The 27726-nt window shown below is 40.3% G+C and overlaps 1 protein-coding gene across 1 annotated transcript in view; it reads left to right on the plus strand.

Annotated features, from left to right (window-relative positions):
- Positions 1-6060, plus strand: part of AASDHPPT (aminoadipate-semialdehyde dehydrogenase-phosphopantetheinyl transferase) — a 41194-nt gene extending 35134 nt beyond the window's left edge. Inside the window, exon 6 of the mRNA XM_009276958.1 lies at positions 1918-6060. Within this exon, the coding sequence (XP_009275233.1) occupies positions 1918-2076 (159 nt within the window). The 3' untranslated portion in view covers positions 2077-6060. The remainder of the gene's footprint in view (positions 1-1917) is intronic.
- The last annotated feature ends 21666 nt before the right edge of the window (positions 6061-27726 follow it).

Here is a 27726-nt window from a genome sequence, read left to right on the forward strand (position 1 = left end):
CACCTCAACGTCCTTCTTGTAGTGAGGGGCCCAAAACTGAACACAGTATTCGAGGTGCGGCCTCACCAGTGCCGAGTACAGGGGCACGATCACTTCCCTACTCCTGCTGGCCACACTATTCCTGATAGTGATGATGGCGCAGAGTGTACCCTCAGTAGGTTTGCTGGTGACACAAAACTGGGAGGAGTGGCTGATATGCCAGGGGGTCGTGCTGCCATCCAGAGGGACCTCGACAGGCTGGAGAAATGGGCCCACAGGAACCTCATGCAGTTCAACAAAGAGAAGTGCAAAGTCCTGCACCAGGGGAGGAACAACCCCAGGTACCAGGACATGCTGGGGGCCAGCCAGCTGGAAAGCAGCTTTACAGAAAAGGACCTGGGGGTCCTGGTGGACACCAGACTGAACATGAACCAGCAATGGGCCCTTGCAGCAAAGAAGGCTAATGGCATCCTGGGCTGCATTCGACAAAGTATTGGCAGCAGGTTGAGGGAGGTGATCCTTGCCCTCTACTCAGCACTGGTGAGGCCACATCTGGGGTGCTGTGTCCAGTTCTAGGCTTCTCAGTACAAGAGAGACATGGACATACTGGAGAGAGCCCAGTGAAGGGCCAGAAATATGATTAAGGGACTGGAACGTCTCTCCTATGAGACAAGGCTGAGAGAGCTGGGATTGTTCAACCTGGAGAAGAGAAGGCTCGGGGGGATCTTAGTAATGTATCTACCTGAAGGGAGTGTGCAAATTAGAGCCAGGTTCTTTTCATCAGTGCCCAGTGACAGGACCAGAGGCAGTGGGCACAAGCTGACACACACAGGAGGTTCCCTCTGAATGTCAGGAAACACTCTTGCCCCGCCCCCACCACTGTGAGGATGACCGAGATTGCCCAGGGAGGTTGTGGAGTCTCCATCCATGGCGATATTCAAAAGCTGTCTGGACACGGTGCTGGGCCACTGGCTCTAGGTGGCTTTGCTTGAGCAGGGGGATTGGACCAGATGACCTCCAGAGCTCCCTTCCAATCTCAGCCATTCTGTGATGACCAGATGTCAGTATTCGCTCCCCAAGAAGTTAACAGTACATTAGCCTGCATCAGAAATGTGTCAGTTTGTGTGATGTACAGAATAACTCCACTGTAGAGTAGCCCTGCTGAATTCTATCAAATATTAAACATTAAGAATATGTTGCTTGAGCAAATGCCGAATTTAGAAGGATCAGCTACATTCATGTTCGATTCATGCAGCTGTACTATTTGCCCTGCTGTTTGGAAAGAATTACACTTGCAGATAGCATACAGCAGGCTGCACAGTAACGTGCTCAAAAAACCAACCCTTTTTTTCTTTGAAATGTGATTTTTCTTGAAGTGATGGAACTAACACAGAGCCCATGACACTCATTTCTAGTATCTCAGTCTGCATTTAATCTGGATTTAACACGGGGAACTGTGGGTTCATTGTGACCACTTTTGTCCTTAAATAGCATGTTTGAGAGAAGCATAAACACGCTCGGTGATTGCTGGTATTAAAAAGAGTATGAATAGGCACACCTCTAGTGCAATAAATCCTCATGCTATCATCTCAAATAATCATGCTTGCTGGAGAATGAAGTACAGTTTGTTGGTGGGTTTTTTCTCCCTTTTTTCTGGACTTAAACACTCATTCTGTGGTATTTACAGCATTCTCTATCCCTTGTTCTTTCAGTTTTCTGAACTGAATTTCAAAGAAAAACTTGCTTTTCCTGTGTGGCCTGTTACATGTTTCTGTTAGTTACTATATAGCCTAAATTAGGGACAGTGACATTGGTCTCAACTGGAATATTTTCTTTTTTCTTCAGTAAGCAATGTGTAGTTTAAACTGGACAGGGAATATTGCAGGAAGAAAACTGAGATTTATTGATTCATCTAATACTAATATGTCTTTTCCTTAGGTATGTTCCATGGAGCCTAACCAACCGCAGTTTACATTATTGACTTTTGAAGATTTAGTTGCATCTGGTATTCCAGTCACACCTGAGGATTCTGCATATTGGGATAATTTTTGTTGTAAGCAGGAGAGTCCAGTGAAACAGAACTCGCATTCAAGATAAGAATGCATATAAGAAAAAGAAAATTGTCAAAGTTGTTTTGCTGTTACTCTACATAATTCAGAGTGTGGGAATAAGTGTACATGTGTAAATGAAACAAGTTTTTCCTTATTTAAACTAACGGTCTGATTTTCACCTTTTTAAAATTGACATTCTTTATAAATATCTTAAGGAAGATGTGTGTTTCCTCGCTGAAGGAATTCTGAGTGAAAAATCTAAGCTGACCACATGCTTTTTTGCTTCTCCATGCCTGTGGTTCTTACACTTCAATAATTACCTATGCTAGGAACAGGGAGCAGAGCTACAATAATGTTGTTGATTAGTCAACAAGTGTTTAATGTATAAAAATGTGTTTCTGTACTTCATTTATGCTGAAGCTTAAATTATGATACTGCCTTTTCTCTTACAAAAATAATAGTTTTATTCTCAGATGGATGAATAAAGCCAGAAGAATTGGTACAAATCCTTTTGCTTTTAGTATATAGTGCAAGTGTTTGTACAACACTTTGTATTTGTGTAATAGCAGGCTGAAGAAGTCTGAATCTTAGTAGCCTTAGAACTACATCTGTGCAAAACTAGTTTGAGGCAGGGAATTATCTTACAAGTATTTAATATCCTTTTCACTTACAATCTTTGTTAATTAAAGCTTCCTCTGTGTAACTTAGGATTTGATTTTTAACAGTTTTTGGGGGTTTTGGGGGGTTTTTTGTAGTTTTTCCCTCAGCAATAGATATAAGCCAAACAGCAGTTCAATTTTCCTAGACTTTACATCTAGGAATGCATTTACATCTGTACTGTTGTAGACACTAAGTCATGTAGGGGGAAAAAAAGACAACAAAAAAAGCCTATTTACTTTTTTCTAAATAGTCTCGTAACATCTGAAGACAGAATATTTTATTGTTTTACAGTGAATTAAAATTTCTGGAGAAAATCTGTAGATCTTGAGTGCATCTTTAGAGTATTTCGTATTCTTTTTCAAAACAAATCCTATTTTGTGCCATTACCTCTCACTTTTCTTTCTAGAAGTCACAGATACATCGCGGTCCATCTAAATGTAAGGAAACATACTGAACAGAATGAGTCATACTGAGCAGAATGATTTTCACAACTAAAAAGAGTTCATTTCTGTCCTACAGTTAAACATAGATCTTCAGTGACTTTGGGTTTGTGTACAACTTGGCTGCACCCTGTATTCTGACTAAAGGAGAATCTACTTGTAGTGTAACCATTGAAGCCATGCCTTATTACAAAGATAAAGTTTAGAGAGAGAAGTATGACAGTTTTACAATATTATACATGCTTTTGGAGTTTTACTGTAGATAATTCTGAATTCAAATATGCTGTTAATCTTTCCTACTTCTACCAGTTCTGATTAATATTTTTGTTTCCATTTCAATGACTCTCTCATCTTGCATGCTAATCATAGTTTTTGGTGGTTTGCTTTTTTCCTCCAAAACTGCAAATCAGTGAAGCAGTGACTCTTCTCTCCAGACTCTACAGGGGTTAAATTAGATGTTCAGTAACTTCAAATCTGAAGTTAACAGAAATATAGAATAATTTATATACAAATTGTAAGTCAAGTATTCCAGACTGTTTTTTTAAATTAAATACAACTTGCGATAAATAATTGGCCCTCCATGGAGGCCAGAAAAGGCTATTCAGTGGATATGTAATGGTATCATTTACTGGGACAGGATATTTTTAACTGGTTCAGTTGACTCTGTCTTACTTTGTTCTACCTGAAGTGTACTATAATCTGAGATGGGCAAGCATGTGAAGGTGCTTAAGAGCTTAAGTGCTTGAGATAACTAGAAGTGTTGTCAAGCTGAAAGAAAGGACTTGTTCTGCCACAGGTTTTGAAAGTCTGCAGAATAAGGAGGCCTATTCAGAGTATGAGGGGCTGGAGGGTACTGAGCTCCATGGCTGGCTGGCTGTTAACTGGTCCAGTATATGCCAATCCTCACCAGTCACTGAGGACCCCATCAATTACAGCTTTACCAGCCAGTTTAAATTGCCAACTTTTTTGCTGGGACAATGAAATGAACTGCAAATATGGGGTAACATGAATGGAGAATTTTCAGATGTAAATTTCTGGGGATAAAGGAATTAATTTCATATTAGAGATGATTTATTTTTGCGTGGTGACAGTGTCTCAAAACAGAATTTTTCTTTCATTGGAAAGAGTTTAAAAAGTATTAATGAAATTATTTATAATATTGTGCTTGCATGTAAGTAGAGGACAAACCAATGTTGTTAAATTAGAAAATTACACTTGGTTTGCTTGCCAGGAATATGATAATTTTCAGGACTATATCTAATTAGAAAGGTTAGAAAAATAAAGGGAGTTTGTTTTGGTTAGCTTTTCATGAAATAAAAGCGTAGTTTCTAACAGTCCAAGACAGAATCGTCTAGAAGATTGCAGTTCTTCACATTATGATTTTTTTCCATGTTTTTGATTTACACTGAGCTATTTGAAAAATAAGATTAATCTCTTTTTTTTTAACCTTAGGTAGCAATAAGGTTAGGTGATGGTAATGCCTTGTGAAGAGCTACTTGAGTCAGGTTGTTTAGTGTCAGTGCAAACGGACAGAATTTTTACACTTGCTTTTACCACTGTGGGAAAGAGCAGCTGTATAGTTACGGAATTATCAGCTAAAAGCATGCTGCTAAAAGCCCAGCAAGACACTGACTCTTTATGAATGTAAATGATCCTTCTCAAAGTTATCAGAATGTTTTTCTGGGCATCTGTGTACTGTAGAGGCACGTATTAGAATAAATATTGCTAGCGTGTACAGATAAATTAATGTAATCTCACAGCTCTAAGAATTTTTTTTTTTTTTTATTTCACCATCACACTTTCTTATATAAAAAACTGAGCCCTGTATGCACACATGGCCATAACACTGGCTTCCTTGCATTTCCTCAGAATACAGTCTTAATGTCCACAGAGTGTCTCTGCCATTTTTAGAAATACTGGTCCAGCACAGCTCCAGCTTCCCTCCCTAGTTCAGGTTGTTGGCCCAGTCCAGCGCAGATGAGCTGACCTTTGCTGGTCTCCCATCACTCTTCTATCTGCAAAAAATTTCCCAGTTATGTCTAGAAGCCCTCTGGCCTTCAGGTTCCTTCTCCAGAGCTCCATTCCTTTTTCTGTTTTGTATTCTGTATACGGCTCTACACGTGACCATACCACGAACCTGGATCCTAAAGGGCAAGAAGCTGCAAAAACACTCCACATGAGCCTTTCCCAGCAGGGGCTGTGGCTAGGTAGTTGTTTTCCCTACGGAACAGGATTGACCAGCCTCCCTGTTTCTGAAAGCACAGATTTAGATCTTAGATCGGATCCGCTGCCCTAGACTTCTGATCAACCCAGTGTTTAGGTCTCTGACCTAAAAATAAAAAAAAGTTTTAAAAAGTTTTGGTCTTCAGTGAGCAGATTGGCAAAAGTGAATAAATGTGGTTTAGTTTGGACATATTATCATGTTTGAACCTTTGTGTATCTTGCATAAAAATTCTTAGAGTGGATTAGGAACTTCAGGGGATAAAACTGTGTTCAAGACAGTTTGCATCTGTGTGACGAGACTGGTGCCATTTGATGTGAAAATCTGTAACTTTGAAAAGAGGATCATATGAATTTGCTCTTAGCCTTTCACGTCGTCTGTAAACCTACGCAAGACGTATATTGTTATTATATTATGGGATCAAATGCACTGATGTTAATCAAAGGTATGTGCTTCACGTTCCTCTGGGATACAGCTATTTTGGATTGCTCTACACTGTATAGAAAATGTAGGCAGGAAAATAAGTTCTGAATTGTTCTTGAGAGACAACATTTTAAAAGTTTTTTTCAAAAAGTCACTTTTTGCAATACATTATTTTCTTGTGCTGTATGTACAGTTTTTTATGGCCAGATACTATTTATGACTCTTATTTCTGCTAAGATTGAGTTTAATTTCTGTATTGAAATAAAAAGTGGGGGGTTTTGTGTTGGTGTTCTGATTTTGTGTTGCCTATTTATGGTTCTACCTTTCTGAGTTACTTTTTTTTTTCTCAGTATTATTTAGATCCAGACACAGGTGGGATTACTGAAACGCCTAACACTCCTTTGTTATTTCTAAAACAATTCATGGGAACACAGAACTGTATGCTCCTAGTGACATCCTTTAGATGAATCATGAAACAAAGGTCTGGATCAGCTGCCCACTCTGTGGCATTCTTGTAAGACTAGGTGTGTTCAAGTCTTTCTTCCAGGACCACTCCCTGGTTTCTTCCTGCAAGTTTAATTTAATAATGTGCAACCTAGTTTCTTGACATAACTATGACATAATGTTGGTGTATTCTATGTTAGAGTGTCTCATCATTTGGTCTAAATTGCAATAGTGTGGGGTTTAATGCTTGTACAAAGATACGTATTTTCAAATACAAGGCTACAGTGTTGCATAGTGGTACTTACACATGTAAGGAAATTTCTGAAGAATTTTTTTTTTTACTATGTTGTAGAACACAAAGATTCTTCATGTTGTAGTGGGAGCTTATTCACACAGAAGCAGCACTTTTGTTTGCACAAGGGTTTGCTTTAAAACCTTTGAAAAATTGTTTTGGATTTATAAGTGATGTAAACAGTAAGAAAATGGGTATTTCAGTTGAAAGGCATTTTCAATCCTCCAACATCTAGAGGTATCTAGTCACCTTTATTTCTACTTTACAAAGCAGTAAAGAAGCACTGTCATGTAGCAAGGTATTAGAGAAGCTTCCCAGTAGCTGCCTTTTAAAGAAGTATTCTTCATACTGCAAGTAGAAAAGTATCTGCAATGGATGTGTACGATCTGTTAGTAAATAATTTTCATCACCACTAACAACTGAACGATTTACATTTTAATACATTTTAAAGCTGTCTTTTTATGTTTGTAGTGGCAATCTGCCCAATAAGAGAAAGAATGGTTTGGGGCACGGTGGATCTAGATGTTGTCACATCCAGCTTGTTCTACATGTAAGTCATGAAGCCTAGTTCTTCAAACTGAACTAGGTGGGAGCTTTTAATGATTAAAGGTTTTATCCAGTGGCTATAGCAAAACACATGAGCAGTCATGGCAACAGGGTACAAAACCCCAAGCTTTTTATTCTGTTGCAAAGGTCTTACTCAAGTGCTAATTTCAGACTTTGATTTCTTGTTTCTTGGCTGCTAGGAATCTTACAGGGTAGTAACCCTGCCTGTGTCAACCTATAACCTGCTGATCAAATTTGTTTCTGAAAAGGGGATGTTTTCCTTATGCTGAGGAGGATTCTGAAGGAGTTTCTACCTTTTAGTCAAAGCTGTAATCCTCTGAATCAAGAACTTCAGGTCATTGGTTTGCAGATGTGTTCAAGGCAAGTGTACTATCTACCAATCTGCCACAAAACAAAAGGTCCTACTGAAGGCAAGGATTTTTTTTTTTTTTGAAGTTCCAAGCTTAGAAATGCTGTGTGTTAAGTGTACTTAAACGGTTTGCTAGACTGTTTGTCAGATATGTCGTAGGGATTTAGGGGTGCCTATTGAACATCCTGAGCAGGCCTAGGGGAGGAAGCTAACGCCAAGGTTCCCAGCATAAGCAAGATGCAGTGCCAGACCTACATGCCATACCAGAACCTGGAAGGACTGATGGAGCTTTGGTAAATGGTAACGTTCTTATGAATGGCAAAGCACTAAAAGGGTTGGGTGGGGTTTTTTTCAGGTTCATATTTCCAGGTTTTGATTAGCTATGTTGTAGATGTATAAATGCCCCATTTTGGATTTGGTTATTACCCCATTAAGTTATTCAGGCATTTAAGTCTTGTCAGATATTCCACAAGGGCACTGAGGTTTTGATTGCGTTAAGATTTGAGGACTTACCTCAGTGCGATTGGTGTTGGCAAACTTGCCTTTTTTGTAAAGCACCAGAATAAGCTGATGCATCAATTCCATCCCGTTTCTGCGTGTGTCAGTATGGCTTGTGCTGTGCCCTCGGTACCACAGGGCCTCCAACACATCTGCCTGAGGTACCTTTTGCTGCAACACCTTTTAATGGGCTAGTCCCAGCACGCTGAAAATTTCTGCTGGCAGGTTGTGGTCCCTGAGCTGGCAAGAAAGTGTTTTAGTATCATTACCAAAAAGTGGTACAATGTTTCTCTAGTAAAATAATGGAAAAGATGAGTAAAGGAATTATATGTTAAGGCCTTAATGTTGTACTGCAAATAATAAGGGGAAATAAATGTAAAAAGCAAGTTGAAAGTGTATTAATGCTAACTTTCAACTCACAAAGAGAAGTTCTTAGTTCTGTTTTGCCCTAAGGTCTCAAAGCAACTGAAATCATTTCAGTTCTTTTATTTGGGTTTCTTTTTTTTCCCTTCAAGGTTAAATAGTAGTATCCATATTACACACTTTCAAAGTTCCTGTTAAGATTTTCCAACTATCTAGTGAGTTCCTCTCATCACAGTAGTTTAATGTTTCCAGCCTTGGTTCAGTGTTTGAAAAAATTGCTTTCCTTTAATCTTGAAATAGGCTGAATTTCACTCAAGTAGTCAGTCACATCTGTTTTATCCATGGGAATCTGACCAGAGGCAGAAAGCAGGAGCTTGGACTGCCCCTGAACTCACATACAGGTTAGCCGCCCGCCCATTCTGCTCGACCGTGCCCTGTGGGTCCGGGATCCTCTGTGCCTGCGGAAAGTGTTAGCTGCCCAGGCAGGGCATGTTTGTAGCCCTTTCCATTGATACAGCAGTGCTAAGGGATGGCAAAGGCTGGAGTCGGTGCAACTCAGATGTTCTCATAAAAATGCATCAGTAGAAGCAAGAGCTTGACGGAGTGCAGCGCTGCTGCTGCTTGAACAGCACTACTTGACGTCACTGAATATTAAACTCTCAATTGCATGATATAATTAATTTTGATTTTTTTTCCCCCCCCAGTGTTGAAGCTAATGCTTCTGCCCCATGAATTTACTAATGGCTGTTCTCGTCACTGTTTGCAATTTTTGCCATAATATCAGTGTACTGCTGGTTTTGGCTTTAAGGCATCATAGATGGCAATCCTAATAACCAGTGCAGAAGGGACTGCAGTGTTGAGGAAGTGCAAAAAAACTGACAAAGATATAAATGATCTTTATAAATAAGATTACAGATTTTGTTTATCATTGCATGGTACATATTATTGTGTGCTGTATATGTAATGTATTAACAATGTCATATCTGTTATATAAGAATTTTATACATTTATTACATATATATTTATACATGTAGACTTACATATATATACACACACACTGTATAGAGTATCTTATCTTTCAGTTAAGGATAGACCTGTGTTTTCCTCTGCAGTTTATACAGGTGTAAGTACCTATATGTAATTAAAAAAATGCATTTGTTATTTTTCATTGTAGAGTGGTGTTTGATATATTTAAATGACTACCTATTAAAATTACTTTGAGTTTGCATTTGAAACAGCACACAGGAAAAAATCTGAAAATACTACCTTGGAAATATTTTCTCCTTTAAACTGAATATCCTGTATTTTCTCAGCTTCAGCAGCATGGTTTTCTGTAATTTATCACTGCTGCCATCAGGTGAGTGGATTCTCAGCCCGTGTATCAGCTGATTGTACGATGTGCTCCTCATCCTCACTGAGAGCTTTTGTGAAAGGTACAGTGAACTGCTTATTCAATGAGGTCACTGGTCTCTTTGTAAAAGGAATGGAATTTTCCTGCATGTATTAAGTTCAAACACTGTCTACTGAATAGAGTAACATTCTCAGCGAGCAGTGTTTACTACCTACATAAAAGCATTTTGTTAATCTTGTGACAGTTATGTGATCTACAATTAATTAGCTACCTGTACAACATTAGGAAAATGTATTAGATTAATTTTGTATAGTAAAATTGTATGTGGGTAAGGGTTGTACTTCAGTTGTGTACTTGCTTATACCATAATTATAATTCTCATGCGAGTAAAAACAGCGTATTACAAAGGGACTGATCTTTCTGATATCATTGTTTCTGCCTAATTGCTTGTTAGGATCTTTAAATGGTTGGCCTTGTTAATTTAGAATGTTTTCCCTAAAGTGCAGTAGAATATTTATTTGCATTTAAACTGAGGCAGTCAGGCAGCTCCTACTTGCAGAAATCATTGTTATCTCTCAGTCACCTTTCAGGATAAAAAGAGACAATAGCAAACTGCTCATTGCAGTGACAGCACATTGGTTTCAGTTGGCTTGGGTAAAGTCAGATATGCTGGCCATAGAGCTATGTAACATTGGTCATGTAAATACTTTTAAGTAATCAGAAAATAAGTTTATCTTCTGAAACGAGTCTTCAGTTAAAAGAGGGAAGAAAGTAATGTCAGATGAAGGCAATAATTTGTCCCAGAGTGAAGGGCTGCTGAAATTGTGAAGAAACCTTGTATGTGCCAGGAATTTTAAAATATATCTGATTTATTTATAAAAGTCAATTTGGGGACTTCTGAAACAATGTGATAGAATGATTATGGTTTTTGATTTGTTTTTCTGGCATGACAGCAGTTTGAGTGCAGCATTGATTGAGTTGTTGAGTTTGTATAAACGGCTTTTAAAAGGGAAATAAAAATGCAGTTGCATTAAAATTTAAATGCATTAATGCAAATATTTCTGTTTCAGCCACACAATGTGTTTTAACTCATTTGTTCTCTGACTACAGCCAGTTCATCACTGATAGATGTATCAGGGATTTGCTACGGATATGTAGCATACACACACACATATACATATATATATACACACACATTTTATATATATGATATACACATAATCAGCTTTATAAGAACTAGAAACTAACCCCATCTTTATTAACTCGATAACCGGGAAGTGCAAGAAAAGAGCTTCAAGAGCAAGTAATAAAAATAGTACAAATACATTTGGCTGATGCAAGAGACAATTTAAGGCTTGGCAGTGGGGAAAATTAGAAACAATACCTTGAACAAATAGGCGAAGGAGCCGATTAAGACATATTTTCTCTATCTGTTGGAAGGTTTTATTAAAAATACATGAATTAAAAAATGTAAAAAGGAGTGAATATAGATAAATATCAGTTTTTTTCTCTGTCATTTAATGATTGACACTTTGTATGAGGGAAGTTAACAACAGAAACCCAAGAAACAAGACTGCATTGAATTTATTTTGCTTTAGCCCATAGGTCTTAAGGGCTTTTCTAGTTCAACATCCAGTGTGACAGAGGAAAATCTGTGGTATCTTTAGAGTGCACGTTTGAAATCTGTTTGAGTTTCTAACAGGTCTTCAAAAGAAGTGTCCAGATGCAACTGTTTCAGAAAACAAATGTTTCTGAAAAAGACTCCTGACATTATGGATTGGCAGGGAGAAAAACGCCTGTTAATTACAAAATCTAGTGTGCATGTCACAGCCAAATAACTATTGTGTTCTCTGTCCTGCTTTGAAGACATGATTTCATGGTCTTAGTACAAGGCACAATACCAGAAATGCTGCCTACCTCTTCTCCACCACTTAGCAGTACAGGTCCTGTAGGACGTACACAAACTTACTCTTGGTGTCCATAAAAGAACATTATTGGTAAAAGAATGATCAAGAGCATATTTTTTCACAAAAATCTGAATCTAAATTTCTGTGAAGTCTTCCATCCTGAGGTGCTGAGGATGGACGGCTGTTAGCTTTTATATGCCTGCTCGAGATGATTCCCTGGCTCTAAGGAATCCGATTCCAACTGCAGGACACCGAGTCAGATGTTTGTCCATTACAGTACACAGGGCTTCCCCCCTGGGCTTCAGAAGCGTCTCTCAGAGCTCTGATTAGCCAGGGAAAATTGGTAAGAGAAGTGACACAGGCCAAGGACTGCAAACCAGACTAGCACCTGAGCTAGCATCAAACAAGACTTTGGAAGAAGCAGCTTTACTTCTAAAGGTAACAACAGGGGTGGCTAAAACCCAATTCTATGTAGAATGGTTTATAGTGTAATTTCTGTGGTGAAAACCATTGTTCTAAGGTTTATAGATATAAAATAAGACTCCAGTCTGTCTTTTTTTTTTTTTTTGTAATGGAAATCAAACCATGCACTTTTTCTGTTAGATGGTACAGGACAATGGCGCAGCTGGGAGGTAAGAATTAAGGAGTCTTCTGGTTCTGGTGGTAAAATATTTTTTTCTCCTCCTCCAGCTTCCGAAGTGTAATGTTTCTGTATCTCTAACATACATTTTCTTGTAATTTTATATATGACTTTTTGTTTATGTTTTAGGTCTAAAATGGTCTTGCTTCTATTTTAATCAAGAAAGAACATATGGTTATGTTTTAACTGGATACCCACTATTATAAAAGTGTCATTTAGAATTAGTCTCTGCCTGTTGGCTGTATTTCTGTGCAACCATAATAAAATCACTTCTTGATGCCTCTGTTTCCCCTCTGTCTGCATATCGTCAGCTGAAACTGCAAGCCCCTTTTGAGAAAGAAACTGTCTCCCAGTACTTCGTAAAATGGAGGCCTGGTCTCAGCTGGAGCCTCTTTGCATTACTCTTACACAAATAATACAGAAATAATTGAATCCCACCAATGACAAACCTAATAATCCAACAGCAGCTCCTTCGAACTCAGACGATGCTGTTCTTGTGCATGGGGGATGATCACGAGTCATTGTGCTGATACAAGACAGACTTGGCTGTTTGACTGCTAATACACTAAAGAAATGGTCATAGACCTTGGGTGGCTCCTGTGAGCAGAGATGTCGCTGTTAGGCTCTTCCACCTTGGTATGTTGCGTTTCTCTGTCTAACCTATAGGTGGTTTTCAGTTTAAATTTCTAGCTGGTTTCATGCCTGCCTGCTCCTCCATTTGAATTAATAAGTCTGTAATAGAATTACAAAATATCTATGCCAGAAATGTTTATACAGCAGGCAGCATGCCAAAGGCTTGACAATATCATAACAATTAAATGTGAGCGTATGTATGAACTAAAAGATAATTCAGTTGTGCTTAGGGTATATGGCCTCTGCTTACCATGCTTTCCTGCTTAACCTACAACTTCTTGGCCAGAATATTTTTATCTTCTGGAGGCTGTCGTCTCTTTTGTGATGCTGATTACATCCCAAGCCAGTTCACAAATACTGTATAATCACAGCACACTCTTCCAGCACAATCCTCCTCCTCTTCATGTTCTTTTACTCCTTCCAGTTTAATTTCCCTCTGTGGGGGACAGAGTCTGAGTCCCTCTTGCAGTGGAGATTCTCCCTCCCGTGTGCAATGAACTCCCATTTTGCACTGAGTGTAACTGAATACCTGCAATGTGAGTCTCTGGGGTTTGGGGTTTTTTTTTTCCCCACTTTTCTCATTTCCCTTTTCTCCTTCTCAGTTCCTTTTTTCTCCTGATACACTTTCCTCTTCTCCAATCTAAAGCCCCTTCTCTTTTTCTTGATACAATAAAACCACATTTTACTTCCCAGGTTCTCCCTCCTCTTCTTTTCTGCTACATAGCCCTTAAATCTCTCCTCAAACCATATGCTCTTCCTGAGGTGCCTTTTTTTTTTCCCCCCTTTTCCCATGCCTACATTTTCCCTCACCTATCCCTTTGTCCTCATCAATCTCAGAAGAGGCTGCCATGTGCTAGCTACAGAGGTGGGGAAGGCGCATCCAGGTAGACTTGCTTAAGCTACCCTGTGACACTGTTTTCAGGCAGGAGTACACTCATCCAGGTTCTTGCAGAGGTGATGCCCACTCTTTTTGAACAGCAGAGTCACAGTAGGGTTATGTTGCTACAGGAGTACATTCATCCAGGTTCTTGCAGTGATGCCCACTCTTTTTGAACAGCAGAGTCACAGTAGGGTTATGTTGCTACTTTGGTTCATTAAAGATCTTTACTATATCCTTGTGAGGCAGGACCTGACATTATAACAAGACAAGAAAAGTGTCTGGTTTCGTGCCACATGGGTCTCACTGGCATTGTTTCCCCCTTTACATGGGACCTTCAGCAAGTCATCAGTGCATTTGCTTTCTCACTTGTAAAACAGGGTGATACATTTCTATTATCCAGTGGTTTGCCTTGTTTAGTGCCTCAAAGCCCTTGGATTCAAGCTTTTACAGAGATGAAAAATACTGAAAAATTGTTACTATAGTTGGGTCTATGAGTTTTGGAAAGACATCAATGGATTTTGGAGGCTTTAGTAGCTTTAATGTTCAAGCAGAAATCAGCATAATCCATTGTGAAGGTTCCTGAGTGCATCCACACATACTTACTGCCAGAATATCTTTTAGCTATAGACTATGCCTGAATGGATTTAGATGCCAGCCTACTACTTTCTTTACATTTAGCAGCCCAGGTAGAGCCAAGGAGTCAACTACATGGCCTCTGTGAGCCCTCTGTGGTGCGTTACGGCTCTGTCCCTTCTTTGGACCTTCCATGGCGGCAGGTTTCCCCGTGTCCAGTTCTTACAATTAGCTGTGAGTGAATAAGGCAGTTCCTGGGTTTGATAAACTTTGTAACTTCTGTCACCGGATAACACTGAAGTCTACCTTGCATTGAATCAATTAAAACAAAAATGTTCAAATTATCAGTTTGATGGAAATGGTGAAATCACATACAAGACAGCGATGCCTCCTCACTGAGATGGTTGATACCAGCCAAAAGACTACAAAAAACAGGTACTCTGCCAAAATACTTCAAAAAGTAGGTACCCCAACAGTGTGGTTAATCAAAAAAGAGAGCTGCTTTCCAAGGTATGTGTGAACAGTCTGATTGCAACTGGAGCTTTTGATCAGATCATTTGGCATAAGGGGTGCATAAAGTGTAATTTTTATTCTTAAGGTATTTTGAAATTTTTTAGTATAGAATAATTTCTCAGAGGTATCAAAATGTAGTAGACAGCTAGAGGCCACACTGCCAGGCTGTAGTACTTGGATAAATGTTCGTTTACTGTGACAAGTTAATAGCTTTATGTTAGCTTAATGCTTTCAAAAGATTGTTTTATGCTGTAATTGCTTATCAATGATTTACGTTATACACCACAGGAATAAAAACAGTGACTAGCTTAATTATGCATAAAAAGTAAAATGCTTATGATTTTATTATTTTCTGCAGTAAAGAATAAGTTTTCTATTATTTCCCCATGAGGATATTCTCTCCAATAAATATAAACTGAGCCTTTGCTTCTCTTCCATCTTTGTCCCAACAGAATTATAGGTCCAAATCACTCTGTGATAGGGCATTCTGTGTCTGGATATTGACCTTCTGGCAACTGACTTGCATTGGACAATGAACAAAGCTGTGATCAAAGCAGAATTTAAAAGGTTATTTCTAGCTTCAAAAGCCATAATCTCTTGACATATAACCAGTTTGCTACTTCTCTTCCACTGGATGTGTAAGATCTGCATGGAAGTCGTAAGCAATGAAAAAGGTTATGATTGTGGGAATGGGCATGAAGCAATCTAGAAGAATACCTTTGAGGTGTTTCATTACCAGCCATTTTGATGGGTCTTAAACATCTCAGGGCAGGTTCAAAACGATCACAGGAGCTACGCCCCTCAGAGCTGCCACGTCCAAAAGCTGGATGCATGAGCCTGGGAAGAGAATCCACAACCCAGAAGCAGGTGCCTGAATTACCTTTACATTGAGCAGTGAGGGTTATGTGCTTTAAATAGTGTTCTCAATAGCAGATATTTTGGGCCCAGATGGACATAAACTGTGAAAGAAGCAGCATATCTTCTCATCCCTGCAGGATGGACAACAGGGCAATGTATCAGCTGGAATTCCAGCATTGTAGGTGACAAAACCTAACAAGCAGGGACCCTAGACCTCTTATGCCTGCAACCGTTTGACAAATAGGAGCAGTAGAGGCAAGACAGAGCATCCCAGGGCATGCTGGGCACCCACTGAATCTCATTAACTGTTTTAGCTAACAGGATGATGTTTTTGAAATTCTGTATTATGCTAATTCTGTATTATGTTAATCTTTTATTTCTTAATGTTATGTTTGACTGGGGAAGGAAGATGTAATAAGTGCTGCCTTTACTGAGCTCTGGTAAAAGCTGGCCAGTGTGTTATGCAGAAATCATGTTATGCGGTGGTAACCAGTGAGAAACAGATCTCAGTCTCCTTGCAATGGCTCAAGGCCTCTCCAGCGATGGAGGCAAAATTGAATCTTGCCACAAAGAGGATGAAAACAATATAATTGGAATGCACTGGCTCTGCTAGAAAATACATCATTGCCACCTGGAGAAGGTGAGATGAAGGGAATATGATTACTCTCTGTTTCCCTCCCTTTATTCTGCTATATGTTTAACATAAAGACACTTCTCTTCCTTCAGACCTTCTCCCTCCATTTCAGGGGTGGGACATGGGCAGTGACTGGGTGAGGGCTGAGCTGGATATGCAGCAGCGTGGCCACCCCATCCCTCAGCAGGGCTGGAGAAGTCATTCAGATGGAATCACACAAAAGTGGTGTCTACCCCTGCTTATCTGTTAGCAATGATAGCTGGCTCACCTACCTATACCTAAAGGCAGCTGGGTTTTGGGTGATCACGGAGCAGTGCTACAGCCAGGCAGGCAGGAACATCTGGAAAACTTGATATGCACATGGGATCAAGAGCTTGTGTCAGCAGTTGATGCTGGACCATTTCTACAAATGCCTTACTGTCCTACATTTAAAGGATCAGCATCCAGGTTAGCCTGTGGCTAGTTTCTTACTCCTACCTGAATGCAGGAAAGAAGAGAATTAGATAGAGCAGGCAGAGCGATGTGGAATAAGCAGGTGCCTAAAGATGTCCTGTAGTCTTTTGCACAACAGCATCTGATTGCCAGATGGGCCAGGAAAGAGTCAGACCCAAGTGTGTGAGCTGCAGTGCTATATGGGAGCAGATGAGACTTTCTCCTGTTTGATTCCAGGCACAGGAAAGCTCCAGCAAAGAGTCAGAAACCAGAGTTCATTCATAATCTTCTTTTTTCACTCTCTCTCTGACTTGTCTCAGCTGCAAAAAGGAGAAACAATTTTAAAACTGAACCTAGGCTTCTGCTCTAATTTTTGTTTTGGACTCACACAGGCTTATATTCTCCCTCATGTCAGATATAATCACAAAAATGTTGGAGAAGTTCAATTAGCATTTGAGAATGCTTTCTGGAGAAAAGCCTTTCCCAATTTCTCTTCTTTATTCCATGTACTAGGTTTCTGATTAATTTTTAATTTATTTTTTATCCATGATTTTTTATTATAAAAATTGTGTCATTTAAGTTTGAACAAACCAATTATCTTCTCTAACTTTCAGTACTTCAGTATCACATATTTTACTCTTGAATTTGAAACAACTTACAGGATATGATAAAGGAATAGGAGGAACTGTTCATATAGCTCAGCCTGGGCTGGACAGCCTTTAAAATGATCCTAAATGCCAATGTAAATTTACCCTTAAGTTATTTCTATAATGTAGTTATTACTTAAATTCTTGCAGGAGAACACATTTGTGGTGCTATTGCCAGACAGCTTGCAAAATTTGATGGATGTAAATGAGGACTGGTTTACCCTGGATCAGCAAAGACAGCTGTATGGGCAGACCTATCTCTGCCGCTAAGGTCCATCAGGCTCAGAGGCTGCCAGTGGGAGTACTGGGATCTGCCCTGGCTTCTGGTTTCCAAAGGAACTGGAGCTAAGCCTAGGAAGAGCAGGAGCCGTATCCACTCACTGTCAGGAGCTCTGGATAGGTCTGCTGTATGCTGTATTTAACTCTGTGATTTGAATTTATGTTCAAGTCAGATCTTTTGTACAAGTATAATTGTGTCAAATCTTCTGGCCTATTTCTATTAGCCCGGAGAGGAATGCTCACGAGCTGAGCTGTTACCTTGAGCTTGCTAAACCATTGAGTTGGTTGTTGTAGATTTCTGTGCTGTGGCTTTAAGCTGACTAATTTCTGAAAATACTCATTTCACTCCTTAAAAAAATCTTGATATTTTTCATTAAATAATAACAGCTAAAAAACTGTCAAAGCATCAGTTTAAATGCTTTATGTTTTCTCTCCTTGCCATTAGGTACCATTTAATATTCACAGTTTTGTGGTGCAACCAGACATTCTGCTTTGTGCTTTAGGGCTGTTCCCCTGATCTAGGGGCTTGTTGTAAACCTGACTGGTTTTATTTTTCTTTTCCAAATAAATAAATGTTATGGGCCAGACAGTTAGCAGGCCCAAATCAGTTTAATTCTACTAAAGAGAAAACAACTTTGCAGACTAAAACCAGCTTATAGTTTGGCCCAATATTCTTGAAATAATGATCCCATTCAAAATCCACACCCTGCCTGACATTTTCAAGGCTGGCCTTGATTTGAGTGTAGAAGTGCAGGATGTCTATTGCAAATCTAATGATGCATAGAAAATAACTATTTAAGCTAAGTGGAGCATTGCTTTTACTACTAGAAGCCATTTAAGAATTCTGAGAACTGCTACTACTTAAGCTGTGTTTATAATGTTTATCTAAATGCAAATGAGAACATTGCTGTTTATATATATTTTTGTCATTTTGTTTCACATAGTTGGTCAGGGAAAAAGCTTTGATAAACTTTCTGATAAAATACTTACAACTTTCTAAAATAAAACTTCGATCAGTGCAAGAAACAGATAAGATTTTTTTAATGAAAAATGTTCGTTTAAAAAACCTGCTGAAGTTTTAAGTAAATGTTGTCTGCATTAGCTGTTTAGAACAGGCTTTGATATAATTCAGAATTCTTAAATGGCTTCTAGTAGTAAAAGCAATGCGCCACTTAGCTTAAATAGTTATTTTCTATGCATCGTTGATATAAAAAAAAAAAATCAAAAATACTTTGATATATTGTGAAATAATAAACAAAGCTGAATCATAAATGTTCATCCAGTTTGCTTCTCTGCTTTAAAAGAAAGGCCTTCTTCAGCATATTCATGATTCGTACACTTACGCTACTGTCCTCTTTTCAGTAATGCAATTCAGCAAAAAGTTATATTTGTAATAATTCAAAAGAACAGAAGTACAATGAGATGCTACCCCTAAAAGATATTGCTTGACAACACAAGATGAAGTTAAACAGAAAGCATATATTGAGCAGTTGTCCGCTAGAGAAGAAGTCTGTGGACTTTTGAGGACTCAGTTTTCATCTAGGTCAGTTCCCTGGGCTGGCTTACCCATCATGGCTCCAGAGCCAGCGCTGGTACAGAGGAGGGGGGAGGTTGTGTGGCAGAGGATGGGGCATGTGGGGTAAAGGCAGGCTGAGATGTTCTCACTCCACAGAGGAACCAGATCTCAGAGGGGGCTCCCACTTCTCTACGGCACAGCAGTGTCTTCCCCAGCTCCCTGGGAACATGCATGTCTCTTCAGCTGACAATCTTCCTCCTGAGGACCTTCAATTCCTCTGTAGGAACAGTCTCAATCACAGCCCCAAACTGCTTCTTCATTTGTCTTGTGCAGGCTCCCATATGGCAAAAAGGCCTATTTTTAAAGCCCAGCATTTATTTCAGCACAAAGCAATGGTGAGATATCCCTGCCTCTTACCACATCACTTACATTTTTGCGTCTTACAGAAGAAATACCCATGGAGACCAGGGTTCGTGTTGAAGCCACACAGTTGATGTGGGCTGGGGTTGGTGCCCTGCTCTCCATGTGGGTGGCACAAACTGGTCCTGAACTCCAGAGCAGGGGATGTACCTCACCGGCAGGTGAGGACGTGCACCCCGCTGAGCTGAGGAGTGGGGTGGCGACTGCCGTGCCCCTGGTTTGCACTGCAGCTTGTGGGAAATGGCCAGCTACAACTAAAGCTGAGGGATTAAGCCCATGCTTTCACTGTTGTTAGTTGTACACCAGAACTACAAGGTACTTTTCTGGCAGTGGATTTGGCTTTTCTTGGCCCTGGGGTACAAACCCCAGAGAGGGGGAAGGTTTTAACCATGTGTTTGTAATGTAAGTGATGTGCCCTTATGTTCAGTGGTGCTGAATACATGGAAGTCTTTGGGAAAGGACACGCATCATTAAATGGAGTCTATTGGCGCTCAGGACTGGGAGGCCTAAGTGCTGGGTTGGGCTTTAAATGCTATAATCTTTGGTGTCCAGCATCATAACAGTGGTTGTAACTTGCTGTCTGTTTTCCTCATAAATACAGTGGAAAAAGGTTAATTATTTGGCCTGAGTTATTGGTATTTGGGGCTGAATGAGTACGCAAGGACTTCTTTCATACAACTCCATTAGTTTTCCGAAGAGATGCACCAGGTCCTGTTTCCACAGGGGTCAAGCAACATCTGGGAGTTTCCTCTGAGTATTTCCCATTCCCCACCCACCCAAAAATCACACACTCTCCCTTCGCACTCAGCTGTTGATCAGCCCCAGAGCGACGTCACCTCCCAGGTTACCCTGCCATTTTCATGCAGCTCAGTTTCTGACCATGTTAACATGCAATGTGTGTTTTGGGCAAAGGCTCCTTTCATTTTTTTGAGACACTTAGCTGCTTTTTGGTTTTACTCTGAATAAAAGGTGAACACTAATGTTTTTAGCTTCAGCAGTCTTCATCCAGTCTCTTGGGTAAAAAAATTTAATAATGACTTACCTAAACAGGGTAGCATCTTCTCTTCTGAGCAATTAATGATTAAGAGCTTGCAGAGCATTTTGAACATGTAAAAGCCTTAACATCAGCAACAAATTGGGAAAACAGTTATTTCAAAAATAATTTTAAATGTAAGTAAGTGTTTAAGTGGCTTGCAGTACATTAAAATACATCACATCATATTGTACATTATCAAAATAACTTAGAAACAGCTTGAGCAATAGATGTAAGGTTACTATATTGTCATCGGTATTTTAATAGGCGATATATCTCTTTTGCTTCGCACAATGCTGCATTGGTGACAGCTCAGAGAATTACTTCAAGAATGTGAGTAATTCCATTGATGTCAATGACAAGTGCTTTGGAAAGAGTGCACTGACTTCAGTGAGAAAGCCAGCTTACATCCAGCTAAGCATGGATGCAGCACTGGTACTGGTATAGGGAGCGGGTGTTTATTTTGCAGTCCATCCCCAGTGCAGACACCGTGCAGGAGACAGGAATACCTCCTGCACTGCTGTTTTGAGGTGTCTGCAACTGAGGAGCCTTCCATCTTCTGCAGAGAAATTATAGTATTTTTCTTCTTTATTTCTGTAACCTAAGAGTATTTCAGAAGTCTATCTAAAAATGGGAGGAAAGCAGAACAGTAATTTGATTTGTCTTAGACTAGCACTTGCCAGGAGAAGGGGAATAGGAAGACTAATAATTACTAACATTGCCTGGAAAACTGCTTGTCTAAATAGCTAAAACTGTTGTAAGTCACTATTAAACCCAATGACCAAGTGTTGCTATGGAGATACTATTTCATAAAAATCTTACTTAGCTGCTTTCCATTCACTTTAAACCATCACATGTAATTACTCCAATTTCCTAGACCCAAGCTACAGAGAGAGCTCGGAAGCTCATTGTTTTTCACAGTTCAATCCTTATGGAGCTAAAACTATTGGAATAAAAAACATCTGTGAATGTACAAAGTAGATAGGGGGTGATTATTTCTTTCTGATAAAACTGGAGGAATTTTTTAGTAAACCACTCCAGCATTTTTAGATGCAATTGCAGAGGTTAATAAGGGCTGTTAAGATAGAGCTTGTAAAAAAATTGTTTCTCAGTGGTTATTTGGAAGCTGTTAGCTACAACCTGCACCATCAAAAATGTAACAGTTATTGTATGCAGTCTGAATTTTCCATTTCTTGAACATTATTGACAACTTCTAACAAGTGGTAAAAAAATAATTAACATTTGAGAGTGCCAGTAATAGAAGCTAAAAAGAAGGATCAAGACAGTCCAGAGATTTACGTGTGGCTCAGAAATATTTGCTCTCCCTCTACTGAGCAAGCAAAGGTGACTTCAAAAAGTATGAGACATTACAATAAGGGAAGTAAAAAAAAATTAAAATCAGGTGTGAAATCTTATGGAAAATAGTATCTAAGATGGAAACCAACTGAATTTGCTGAGTTATAAACAACTTCTCCAACTTGCAGTATGACAAATGAATGGCTGTGCCACCTGATTCAGCACAGAAATTCTGCAGCACTTTCTGCCAGATCTGAAATTGGGCAGTCTGCTAGTTAGCTCTGTGTACCATTTCAAAATTGTAGAAAAGAAATGCAATGACATCTCCAAAATAAATCCCCAGTATAAAAAGCTGTGCACTTGGGTGTGAATTTTGCCATCTGGAGAAGAACAGTTGTCAGCAGGGAGACGGTGCCTAAAAGACGAGCCAGAGGATGCAGTTTTGCTGTTGCCTGAGTTCAGTGACAATCTAAAAATGAACAAGTTACCCAAGTGCAGCAGCCAGGTTACAAAGTTTTTGCAGCTTTTCATAAAAAGGCTGCTTATACTAATTAATATCAAGTAATTAAATGCCATACACATATAGAAGAAAAAGACCACATCTCTGCAGAAACACTTACAATCCAAGCATCAAGCCAAAGACAGGAAGTGGAAAAGGGCAGAGGGAGGGAAATTTTTTTTTTTTTCTGATGCATTAGCAGTGACTGATAGGAACACCAGCACAGCAAATGCATGGGCTCACTATGAAGCTACCAAGGGGAAAAATAAGGAAAGATGACCCCTTGGTGTGTTGATGGCTCTACATGCAGCGCTAGTGCCCAGGCTCCTGCTCTGCGGTACTGAGCAGAACATCCCTTGGCTGCTGAGAGGAGCTCCAGTCACTGCCTGGGAAAAGAGTTGCAGAAGTGAAATGGTAAGTATAAGAAGTTGAATAAGCTGTGAATCATTGTATGGGAAAGCAAGGACAAGGGCTTGGATTTTCCCTGTGGAGCTGCCTGCTTAGGCAGGATAATATTGCTGTCAAGCATCACTGATGTGCTTCTCCTAGTTGTTTAAACCAGCACCACAAGCAGATTATTTTGATGGCAACACCATGCTCTCAGACCCAGACTGTGATTTATTTTTTTTTTCATTTTATTAAACTTCCTTTTGCTTTGTCTGTCAATTAATCTTGAGACAAATCTCATTTTCAGCCCTTCCCCTCTCCAGAGTACCCCAGTGCAGTTACAGAGAGGTGAGAATGGGGAGAGGGTTTCTTTCTAACATTCACTGTCTTTAACAGTGACTTTTCCCTCCTTTTCATTTTTTGGCTGCCCCTTTGTCTGCTCTCTCAGGATGTTCATGGAGCAAAGATGACCAGGGAGCGAACAGTATGAGCGGTGCCCTCCGTGCAGGCAGGGTGTTGAGCTCCAGCATCCTCTGTGGCGCTGCTCCCAGCACTGGCAGCTAAATTGCACGGCTTTGTTGCCCTTGGGCTTTGGCTATCCCAACCCCCTGTACTGTTAACGCATTGTGAATGCACACAAGCTTTTTCAGATTATGATAGGAAAATTCCCTTTTGCTTTCATGGGAGGTCGGATACCTGTGTTCCTTGGGACGTCAAAGAGCTGCTCTTGCAGCAGTCCTGTGAATTTCTGCTTGACACATGGCAGCAAACTGTACTTGATCTCATACTTTTCTTTTCGTGAAACACGAATGGGTTTGTGAAAAATAGAAGAAAATGAACCTCAAAAGGAGGCCAGGAGGACTCTGCTGTTAAAATAAGTGAACATAACATCATTCTCTTAGTAGCATTTACTGCCTTTAAATATTTTATATATATATTTTTTTTTTTTTTACAGAAATGCCAGAGATCTTGTTTTTCATTGTTTCATGCAATGACTATATTGCATTCCGTTTAGCTAAACATGTACAATTTCCCATAAAATCTGAAATAGTCTATTTAAAACTAAACATGAAACAGTTTCAGGGTTATAGCCCTGAAAAAATGAAAACTGACATCTCAGTTTATTCCTATAGCAGCAGCCAAGCATCTGCTCATTCACTGAAATATGTTGACGTGGTGTTCAACTTGGGAGGAGCTCACAATGACTAATGGCACAGAAGGAGATTATCTTTGGTGTTAAGGAGACAAATTCTGTTTATCTGAGGGAAATAGTGGCACATAATTTTTTTGCTATCAGGTAATCACCTATAGGATGATATAACAGTTAAATATTTTTTTCGTCAAAGTTTGAAAAAATGCTCTAGTACATAGGCAATACTGCCTGGTCATGAATGAGTGTGAAACATGAAGACCTGCAGAAGACCTGAAGAAGCAATCCTGGAATCCTGGGTCTATACTGTTCAGCCATCTAATCTAGCCACAAATGTGGATGCACGAGGGCCTGTCAGAAGTAGAAATGTACAAAGTGATTTAAGTCAGACAACTCGGTTTTCTACTCGGCATTTCCCTTCGTTGAGCTTCATAAGGTTCTTGTTGGCCAATTTCTCCAGCCTGTCCAGGTCCCTCTGAATGGCAGCAGACCCATCTGGTGTATCAGCCACTCTTCCTGGTTTTGTATCATCTGTGAACTTCATAAGGGTACAGTGTCCCATCATCCAGGTCATTAATGAAGATGTTAAACAGCGTTTGCCCCAGTATTGACCCCTGTGGCACACCTCCAGCTGGACTTTGCTGCTGGCCACAACCCTGTCAGCCAGTTTTCACAATCCACCTCATGGTCCATTTATCCAGTACAACTTCATCTGTTTGTCTATGAGGATGCTATGTGAGACAGTGTTGAAAGCCTTGCTGAAATTGAGATAAGCAACATCCGCTGCTCTCCCCTCATCCACTGAGCTTGTCTATTCATTTTAGAAGGCTACCAGGTGAGTCAGGCAGGATTTCCCCTTCATAAATCCATTCTGACTGCTCCCTATCATCATCTTGTCCTTCATGTGTCTGGAAGTGGTTTTCAGGAGGATTTGCTCCATCACCTTCTGTTGTGGTTTAACCCGGCAGGCAGCTAAACACCACACAGCTGTTCGCTCACTCCCCCCACCCCAGTGGGATGGGGGAGAGAATCAGGGGAAAAAAAAAAGTAAAATTCGTGGGTTGAGATAAAGACAGCTTAATAGGACAGAAAAGGAATGGAAAAAAAAATAATAATAATAATAATAACAACGATAAAAGAATATGCAAAATAAGTGATGCACAATGCAATTGCTCACCACCCGCTGACTGATGCGCAGACAGTTCCCAAGCAACGGTCACCCCTCCCCCGGCCAACTCCCCTCAGTTTATATACTGAGCATGACGTCACATGGTATGGAATATCCCCTTGGCCAGTTTGGGTCAGCTGTCCTGGCTGTGCCCCCTCCCAGCTTCTCGCTGGCAGGGCATGAGAAGCTGCAAAGTCCTTGACTAGTGTAAGCACTACTTAGCAACAACTAAAACATCGGTGTGTTATCAACATTGTTCTCATCCTAAATCCAAAACACAGCACTGTACCAGCTACTAGGAAGGAAATTAACTCTATCCCAGCCAAAACCAGGACACCTTCCCAGAGATTAAGGTGAGTTTGACCACCTCTGTAGTTCCCAAGTCCTCCTTCTTGCCCTTCTTGAAGGTAAGAGTGACATTTGCTTTCCTCCAGTTGTCAGAAACCTCTCCTGATAACCACAATCCCTCTGAGATAATCGAGTGGTTTTGAATGACATTAACCAGCTCCCTCAACCCTTGTGGGTGCATCCCGTCAGGTCCCATGTACTTGCGTATGTCTAGTTTGTTTAAATGTTCCCTAACTGGATTCTCCTCTACTGAGGGTAAGTTGTCCTTGCTCCAGACTTTCCCATGGCTCTCAGGGGTCTGGGATTCCTGATGGCATATTGTACCAGTAAAGACCGAGGTGAAGAACTCATTGAGTACCTCAGCCTTTTCCATATTCTCAGCAGGTGGCCCACATTTCCTCTCACCTTCCTTTTACTGATGATGCAGCTTTAGAAGCCCTTCTTGTTTCCTTTCACATCCCTCATCCTCACCATATTTAACTGTGCCCCTGTTCATATAGCCCATGTTGCTGTTGGCTGTCTTTGCAGCCGGGACTCACTGCTGGCCCATGTCCTGCTTGCTGCCAATGGGATCCCCAGGGCCTTTGCCGCAGAGTGACTCCTCGGTAGTCAGTCCCCAGCCTGGGTTTTTGCAGGGGTCTTTCCTTCCTAAGGACAGGACTCAGCATTTCTCCTTGTTGAATCTCATGGCTCATTCCTCCAGCCTGACCCAGTCCCTCGGGATCGCAGCCCTTTCTTTAAGGCTCCCCCCAGTTTGGCATCATCTGCAAGCACAATGAGAGTGCACTCAGTCACCTTCTCCAGCCTCTGATAAAGATATTAAGCAGATAGGTCCCGGCAGAGACCCCTGTGGTGCTCCCCTTGTACCAGCCTGCCAGCCTTTTACCCACCTGGTTGTTTCCAAGCCAGATCTTGAATACAAGAATACTGTGGGAGATGGTGTCAAAAGCCTTGCTAAAGTTGAGGCACTTGATTTTACCACTCTGTACTGCTCTCCTCTTGAAAAATCTGGTCAGTTCATTACAGAAGGCAATCAAGCTGGTCAGGCAGGGTTTATCCTCAATAAATCTGTGCCAACTGTTCGCAGTCCATTGCTTCTTGTGCTCAGAAATGCTCTACAAGAGGCCTCGCTCTACAATGTACCCAGGGAAGAAGTTTTCAAGTGAGGCTGAGTGACCTGTAGTTCCCCACATGGCCCTTTTGGCCTCTTTTGAAGGTGGATGCATCCTTTGCCTTTTTTGACTGATTTGTACTCAACTGAAGGGACAAGTGACAAGGGATGCATATCTGCAGGTGCTGATGTCTGCAACAGACTGAGCTTTCTGTATCTCTTTTATCTGGAGGAACGTGGGCTCTTCTAGGGCACGATTCTTATCAGCTTAATAAAGGTGTTTAACAAACTGAGATTAATTTCTGGCTTAAAGTGCTCACTTGTCTCCACTAAGAGTTGGAGTCTGGGGGAAAAGCTCCACTGTGGACACGTGAAACGAAGCTCAGCATTTCAGACAAGCTTTGCTTTCTCTCGTTATACCTCACTGTCTTGACACAGGCTGCCACTGAGGTGGTGAGTAACAACAGCGTGACCCTGCCTTGTGAGCACTAGACAGGTGGCACAGTGATGCCATTTGCTCCAAGTAAATCTTGTTTCTCTCATCAGCTGCGAGTGGATAATGGCTGGGATGGCAGGGTGGTGTTAATGCACAGGCAAACATCATCATCAGAGGTGAGGTTTCTCAACTCTTTCTTTTCAGAGGACTCTATCATTTCAGAGTATCCCTCTTGATATCCAGCAATGAGAAAAAGTTAGTGATTGTTGAAAAATTAGAGCATAAAATTATCATTTACTCAGGAGTCTTTTGTCACAGAGGGAGAAAACTAAAACCTTTGTGTCCTTTTTATTTTGATTCTCCTTTTTAACAGCAGAATATGTAATGTCTAATTGGTGGCATCTGCAGCAAATTCCAAAAACTTTAAGCCTGGACCAAGGATTAGCATTTGTTGTTTTTTCCCATATACTGCTGAAAAATATGGCCCTTTATCAAATGCACTGTGGCTGAGATATTCAGTTAGAGGATCTTTTCTGGCACTGCTGCTCTTAGGAAATAATCTAAACCTTATTTTTCTCCTAAGGCGCTGAGGAAATAATTGAATACCTCAGAACAATGGTAAATATCCATAAATGATGTGGAGGTTACAGATCATAATCTGTGTGTGTTATTGTGGGTATTTTGTGAATTGCCTATAGTTCAGCTGTATATAAATCCACTTATGGGTT

Source organism: Aptenodytes forsteri, unplaced genomic scaffold, assembly GCF_000699145.1.
Source record: "Aptenodytes forsteri isolate BGI_AS27 unplaced genomic scaffold, ASM69914v1 Scaffold354, whole genome shotgun sequence".
Taxonomy (NCBI): Eukaryota; Metazoa; Chordata; class Aves; order Sphenisciformes; family Spheniscidae; genus Aptenodytes; species Aptenodytes forsteri.